This window comes from Chaetodon auriga, chromosome 2 (genome assembly GCF_051107435.1).
Source record: "Chaetodon auriga isolate fChaAug3 chromosome 2, fChaAug3.hap1, whole genome shotgun sequence".
Lineage (NCBI taxonomy): Eukaryota > Metazoa > Chordata > Actinopteri > Chaetodontiformes > Chaetodontidae > Chaetodon > Chaetodon auriga.
This window is the reverse complement of record NC_135075.1, coordinates 21,052,238-21,059,968: the sequence shown is the minus strand read 5'-3', so window position 1 is coordinate 21,059,968 and position 7,731 is coordinate 21,052,238. Positions and strand designations below refer to the sequence as shown.

The window sequence follows — 7,731 nt, the reverse complement described above, 5'->3', positions numbered from 1 at the left end:
GTCTCATTTGTTCATGTGAGGAAATGAAAGCGTTCTTCCCATCACTGTGACTGACAGCCATAACTAAGTGATAATAACTTCAGCACCTTTTCACAGATTCACCTCTTTGTCTGTCTCTCTCTCTCTCTCACCTAAGAATAATGTTAAGAAGAATAATGTTCACCTAAGAAAGTCTTGTCTCCCACTGTTGTCATGACAGGAACTGATGGAATGAGACACACGTGTGCTGATAAGTTTGAACAGATTTAACCAGAGGAGGAATGTACGGGAGCTACAGTAACTGAGTCTGTTGCATTTGTGACTTATTCTCATGTGTCGATTCTCTTAAATCCATAATTTGCATGACTCAATGATGGTGCAAAAAAAAAAAAAAAAAAAAAAATGTTACAGGCAAGTTTACTGGAAGAGATGACATCATTACCAATCTCTTTTTTAATTGTTAGCACAAATGCATGCTTAATACACAGTGTACACTGTAGTGATACAGGAGTTTAACACACTTGCAATGATATTTAAACATATGGGAACTTAAAAACTCCTCAAACTGAAGCAAGTCCTGCAGTTATTAAAAGTGACTTTCTCTGACACATCAGAGATACAAACCAGTGAGGTGACCTGTGTACTGTACAGTCTTGTTGGATAAACACTTGTTTGAAGATTTGGTGGGTTAAACCTGCCTATTTAACACATGCTGTGCTTCCTGAGTAAATCCACCAAAACATATTAAGCACACAGGCTTTGTGAGGTCAGATGTGAATTTCCAAACTAGAAAAGTAAAATATCAACGTGTGTTGAAATTAAAACTCGAGTATAAAGTGTGATTGACGCTGAGATGAGAGCTGGCTGGAGGTCTCCTGCGACGCCTGCTGGTCCTCCTCAGATCTCCTGCAGCAGGTTTGCAGGGAAGAAGCCGAGCTTCCTTCCTGTGCTGACCTTCAGGTAGCCGTTTACCTCCTCACCCTTCTTCACCACGATCTGAGGACACACACAACAAGCACACTTAGATTTGTTAATTATCTTACACAATAGACTGTGTTTTCCTTGATGCTTGACTGCACACGAGAGTGTTTTTTTCTCCATGTTATATTGTGGCTTATCAACAACAAATCTACCAACAGAAATAAATCTGCAATTCAACAACGGAGAGTGTGCAGTGACAGATTTATAAATAAGACAAGAAGAGCAAGTCTCAATAGCGAGCAAGAATAGAAATGTGCATGTAAAACACGTTTGGAGCCTGAAGGGAGGACTGCATGTGAGCAGAACATAGAGCAAATTATATCTAACACATTATATCTGACCATGATGTGTCGTTCCCACCTTCTGAGTAGGTTTGAGTGTGTTTAGTTGGGTCCAATAGTTTGACTAAACCAGGATTTAGCACTCTGCTCCTGAAAAGCGTTAAATCCTGATGTGCAGATTTGTTAAAACAAATACTATACTCGACAGCAATGTGTGCCAGTAGATAGTTTTCAGAGCAAAAGTTAGCTTTCAGGTTGATTTATTGCAAGGATTAAATTTAAACAGCTGTGAGGTGTAACGTCAGTGACTGCACGTAAATCATGGATACTACAACATTTATCTCTTCACGTCAACATGACATATACTTGTGTGTGTGTGTGTCTGTACTTGTCATGTTAAAACACATGATGTTTGTATTTACATGAATAACTAATCAATGTTTCGGTCATTAAACTGGAGGGCACGGTGTGTTGTTTTTACCTTCCTCTTCCGGATCAACACACAACAGATGGATAACCTCAATTCTCTGGTATATGTAAGTCAGTGGATTAATTTAGGCTTTAATTAAGCAAACAATCTATGGAGAATTCATCTGATAACTTGTCAGACAGTGCTTCAGGCTGTAATGTGTGTGTGTGTGTGTGTGTGTGTGTGTGTGTGTGTGTATCTCTGAGGATCAACTGTCCTCACAGTAGGAGAGAATATAAAAATAGACACATTTCAAATTGGGGACATTTATGGTTTGCTTATATAATCATGTGTCTGCATAGGAGTGTGTGTACCCGTGTACCTGTATGTGTGTGTGTGTGTGTGTGTGTGTGTTCACCTGGTCTTTCTTCAGAGTGATTTGGCCCATCTCCCTGTTGCCAACGAAGGAGCGTGTCACCTTGTAGACCCTCTCTCCTGCTCGCACTCGGATGATGTAGTTGGCAGGTATGAAGCCCGTCCTCTCTCTGATCTTCCCCTGGTGGAGCAAAAGCTTGAACAGTGAGATGTTGCAACCCCAGTTTCTCATTTAGATTACTCAAACATTAATATGTTGTCCCGTGTGGCTCTGAGAGCTGAGCAGCAATGCAATATTACCAAAAACATACCTCTCTCACAACAATTTCAACAACCTTTCAGACACATAAATGTGAGCTTCAAGGTCCAGTGACTACACGGTCTATCTGTTGGGTCTGATTCATTCAGAGGGTGATTACAGTGAATAGTTTAGGAGAATTATAACAACTTTATGAGCCACAATGTTTGTACAGGTTGAACATTTAAAGCACAAACCAGTGACAGCATAACAAGTGCAATGTCCATGCAGTCAGGTGCAGGAGGGGTTAGTGTTGTCTGAGAATCGTATCGTTCAGCCTACATGAAATGATGCTCTAGTAAAGATAAAGCCTGTTTACCATTTTGTGCAGAGGCTGCAAATGATTCATTTACGTTCCTGGATTTTTAAAAAGGAAAAATTTGAACTAGAGGCTCAACCCTGAAGGAGGAGCTCTTCAACTCATTGTTTGCATCGTTTTGATTTTCTGTCCTTTGATTGTCGATTGACTACAGCTACATAAACACTGCAACACAACGCTCTGAAGTAAGTGACTTGGAAGTTACAAGAGTTGGACCTTTCCTGCAGCACATGAACACACCATAATTGGTGTGGCTCAAAAAATAAAGATCATCAACAATGAATGGCAAAAAGGCCCAGATCAAAATTATGACAATCAACCTAATTGATCCTCAACCTTTTTGGGTACTTTTGGAGAGCAGAAATGAAAAGATCACCTTGACATCAGTGTGAGTAACAAATGTGGGACTTACCCTCCACCATTCTTCATTGGAGTCATCTATCACTGTGATACGGTCACCAGCACTTGGGAACAAACAGGATGTTTGTGAGGGCGGATTTTAATATTTAAATACTATATAAAGACACCAACAAGTATGTTTTTGTGTGAGTGAGACAGTCAAGAAGAAAGAAAGCTTGAAAAACCAGCAGAGAGACACACTGAGAGAGATTAGTTGAGGTGATGGATGGAGGCTTACTGAACATCCAGGTCATCTTTCTCTATGGCTTTGAAGCGGTACAGAGCCAGATAGTAGTGGGACTGACTGAACACACCGATCTTCCCCGGCTGAAGTTTTTTGCTCTGATAATCACAAACATACAAAGCAGAGAGATGATGATGGATGATCATAAAGCAGGTAGCTTCACCATGGTTTGTTCTCTTACTATCATTATGTTTGTCCTTATCATCACTGTTGTTTTAACTGATGTCATCTCTGACCTTGTCATCAGCAGGAGCCTTGTCTCCTCTTTTGTCTCCTTCTGTGTTTGCTGGGACACACAACACAATAAATATGAGACAAGGAGAAATTATTCACCTTTGCAATATTACTGTAAAGAACAATTTGATGGTATTCCTGCTGCTCTGCACGCCCAAAAAACTTCTGCAGGTGCTGGATGAGAAAAGTCAGACTAGAGATCAGCACAGTGTAATCATGACTCCCAGGAAACTCAATTTAACAGAGCAACATATGGATCAGGGACCTTCGTCAGCCATTTGTCAGACATTGAAGAGAGAAAGCGAGCATGGAGACAGAGGGAGGTGACGTATAGTGAAGGTCAGTCAAACAACAGGACATTGAGTCTCGACTCATCAGCTACTCATGCACGCGCTTACCTCCGTCACCTCCTTCATCCTCCTGTTTGGGTTGGGACTCATCATCCTCCATCATCATCATCATCTGAACGATTTAGGATAAACAGCAGCAATATAGAACTCACTGTTAACATTTTAAGGATCAGATCAAACAAAGAAATACATTTAAAGAAGGCAAAAGAGGAAAAAATGAAATACAATGCACTGTACCAATATCTAAAGTAAACATTTAAAGTAAAATTATTTACGTGAATATTATACGAACCAACCTGATAATTTAAATCTACCTAAAATTAGAGTTTGGGTTAGCATACATCAAAGTCGAGACCCTGGTTCATAGGGAGTGAAACAGTTATATTCAACACTTTTTTTTTTAATTCACACTCACATTCTTCTTGTCCTCTGACCCTTTTTTACGCTCCTTGTTGGCCATGATCACACCGATACGCAGCGTCTCAAACACAGGGTCAGTGCGGTTTGACTGTGCTGCCAATCAAACATCACCAATCGACAAACAGAGAAGACATGGATGCAGAACTTAAAATGTTCCAATAAGAGGTACTTAAATCTGATCAATTCGGACCAAAATGTACACAAATCAAGGTGGAATTTCTCTTCATGCAGAAAAATGTACATATGTTGGACTCACAAAAGGGCAGCAGCTGTGAAACTGTGGCATTCTGCTGACTGCTGTAGAGAGGAGAGCTGTAGGCTCTTCTGAATCCTGGAGGCTAAAAAGAGGAGATGAGATGAGTTTGAACAATAAATATATTGGAAAGAAAATCTCTGCGGTGCATTTTTGAATTGAAACCAGTTGAACTTTGTAACATGCAGCTCACAATTTTGCCAAAACACCTCTGGAACTCAACATAGGACTGACACTGGTGGTGGATGCTGGTTTTGCAGTTCTTACATCTCAATGCAAACTTATTGTTTACTGAAGAGAAAAAAGAAAAAAAAAAAACAAAATTACATCTGGAAAACTCATTTTAAAGATCACAATGCACTGAAGTCCACTTATTTGGAGAAAAGACAGACGCACAAACGATCATGCGTGCGCAGACGTCACAAAACTTTGGTTTCTTGCAGTAGTGGTCTTTGAACTTGTGAGGTCTGTCGTTGACTGGTTTGACTGGTTCTGCAGGAGGTGGTTCATCTTTCTCTTCTTCCTCGATCTCCTCGTCATAGACGAAATACACCTGGAGAGAGGTGAGGAAGGTAAAACATTAAATATATTAGTCATTATTATAATTATTTATTTATTATTGAGCTGAGTGAAGTTGAATTGTTTTGATTTAATCCAAACCGTCCCAGTATCCTGCGCCACCTACAGCCTTGCACGTTCCTATGAGAACGATTCTATTAATACTGAAGCACCCTGCGGTCTGACTCACATGGAGTCTGTCTGGTGTTCACACAAACCGTCTCATATGAGCCAGATTCACGAAAAACGACATCACACACACACACGCGTGTCAAAACTACTGTATGTTTTCTTTTACACTTTTATTTTGGTAATTGAGCTGTAACTCTGCATGATACTGGGAGTTTGTCATGCACGCGCGCGCGCGCTCGCGCGCACACACACACACACACACAAACACACACACACACACACACACACACACACACACACACACACACACACACACACACACACACACACAGTTGTGTTTCCATCGCATTAACCATTAAGACCCTTCCCTGAACCTTAACCTAAGTCTTCACCCCAAAATTTAGTGATTTACATTATAGGCACTTGCATTTTGTCCCCAGAAGTCCCCACAATGTGACCGTGTAAACAGATCTATATCCCCACAGCATGAGAAACACACATCCACACACACGCACACACACAAACCACAGGTGGGATAGACTGAAAGGGGCTTAGATCTCAAAATAGCCTTCAACTGAGATCTACAGAATTCCCAGCTGAATGCATCAAAGCTTGACATTGCTACTCCTAAATATACTGCGGTCTAGTTAAACAGAGCCAAAAGGATGTCACACACACACACACACACACACACAGTCAGAGGGACGTCTGACAGGCCGAACTGGCTCCGACTCTCCATCACTGGCAGGATTAGAGGTGTCCTGTGGTCGCCAGGCTGTGGATTTACACTACAATAACTGATAATACCAGGGACGGTTCACACATTACAGCGCCATCATTCTGCAACTCTATTTAGCTGTCAGGATTCCTAAACAAACCGACCACAATGCAGCAGCACATTCGCCAGCTTAGGCTTGATTTATTCAAACCCGTCACAGCAGTCTTTCACAGATCAAGCGAGTAGAAAAACAGGGGATGTGATATCTGTCCATACATTCAGGACCAAGGCTGAATGAATATAAATCAATAAGAGTCAGTTCAACCACACTGCAGAAGAGCATAATATTCATGCAGTGGTGTGAAACTGGTCATATAGTTTTGAGTTTATTGTGCCGGGTTCACATTCATCAAAGTGCTAAAAGAGGAATTTTTGGCTGAAAGTACTTGAGGTTATCAAAAGAACACACTCATTTTTCAGTGAAGGTACTTTTACCTGAAGGACTATTTCTCACGTGTTCTGGGGATTATCAGCACCCTCTGATCACAGTCACTAATTCCTGGTGCCTCTGACACTTTGTTCAGAGTTACTTGGCTCTGAGTAATCAGCTTTCTGGACAGTTGCCTGTAAACAGCCGCTTGATGTGTGTGAGGCGTGGTATATCAGATGTCTCACCGTGTTGTCCTCCTCTTTCACCACATTATCAGGGAGAGGTGGGTTGTCATGAATATCCACAGAGTCCTTGTCATCCAACCTGTCATCGTTGGGGAGCAAATGTCACATCAAGTTGCAAATGTTGGAATGCAAAAGACCGCGGTGGTCTTACTGTATGAGTGTCTGCCTCAGACATCACACACCGTGTTCTCAGGTTTTTAATTTTGTTTTCTGTAATTCTGACATATGATAGTAAGAGATTAGCTTAATTTGGATTTTTTTCATACACATTGCACTTTCATTGTTGCTAATTGTGCATTTTCATTCTTCATAACCTCTGATATTAAGATTCAACAAGCCTTTGAGTGAAATCAACCTCACACACAGGCAACCTGGCCTAAAAAGTACACAGACACTTACAACTACTTGTAGTTTGTGCATGAGTAAAAAAAAACAAAACAAAACAAAACATGTTTCTTCCTGTCTGCAGTCTGAACTTACGAGTCATAATGAGCCATAGGTTATTTGGTCACTTGAGGTTTAGTTCCTCCAGATATTTGAAGTCTGGTCCAGCAGATGGCACTGTAGACACAAACCACATGAGCATCACTGCTATTGCTGCAAAGGGATTCACAAAAAAATGGCCTCTGAAATTCCTGCAGGTATCTAATAGTAAAGCACCTCCTGTCATCTTATCTTACAATTAATGTAACATCAGATCAAAGACGCCTACAAATCTGAAATGTTTACAGTAATTCATGTTGATTCACAGGTCTTCTCACTGTGTTTGGTCTCACTTTTGTGCAGTCATTTTCAAGACCCACAGACAACCAAGGTCCGGTCTGGGCAGGCAACTTGATCTCAGCTAAGTTAAAACAGGACTCACTTGTAACCGAACGCATCTACAGAGGGTTTGGAGGGTCTCCCCCCTCTCATGTTGCTCTACATGCTAGAACATGAACGAGAAAACACTCAGTGATCCAACATTTATCAAGCACCCAGCAAGTATTAGTAAGAGATTAAAGCAGATCATCACTCTGGTTATTCATTCAAAAAACTGACCGTTAAACTTGAATTCCACTTCTTGTCAAAGTGAGGTGGTTCTTATCCCCCGCGTGCCATCAGGA

The 7,731-nt window shown here is 41.0% G+C and overlaps 1 protein-coding gene across 1 annotated transcript; it reads right to left on the bottom strand.

Moving 5' to 3' along the window:
• Window positions 1-460: 460 nt before the first annotated feature.
• LOC143332260 (SH3 and cysteine-rich domain-containing protein 3-like) lies at window positions 461-7,175 on the bottom strand. Its single transcript, XM_076749604.1, has 12 exons — window positions 7,106-7,175; window positions 6,626-6,704; window positions 4,939-5,095; window positions 4,736-4,833; window positions 4,568-4,627; window positions 4,279-4,377; window positions 3,912-3,981; window positions 3,522-3,562; window positions 3,280-3,383; window positions 3,055-3,106; window positions 2,069-2,206; window positions 461-975 (listed from the first exon to the last, which is right to left on the bottom strand). Exons 1-12 carry the CDS (start codon window positions 7,120-7,122, stop codon window positions 877-879), a joined length of 1,014 nt encoding a protein of 337 aa, XP_076605719.1. The 5' UTR covers window positions 7,123-7,175; the 3' UTR covers window positions 461-876.
• Window positions 7,176-7,731: the final 556 nt, after the last annotated feature.

Excerpts from the sequence above, each read along its gene's own strand:
- LOC143332260 (XM_076749604.1), bottom strand. Across the intron at positions 3,982-4,278 it reads AGGACAAGAAGAATGTGAGT|ATGATGATGATGATGGAGGA; the intron begins GTGAATTAAAAA and ends TAAATCGTTCAG. Across the intron at positions 3,107-3,279 it reads AAAGATGACCTGGATGTTCA|TGCTGGTGACCGTATCACAG; the intron begins GTAAGCCTCCAT and ends TTTGTTCCCAAG.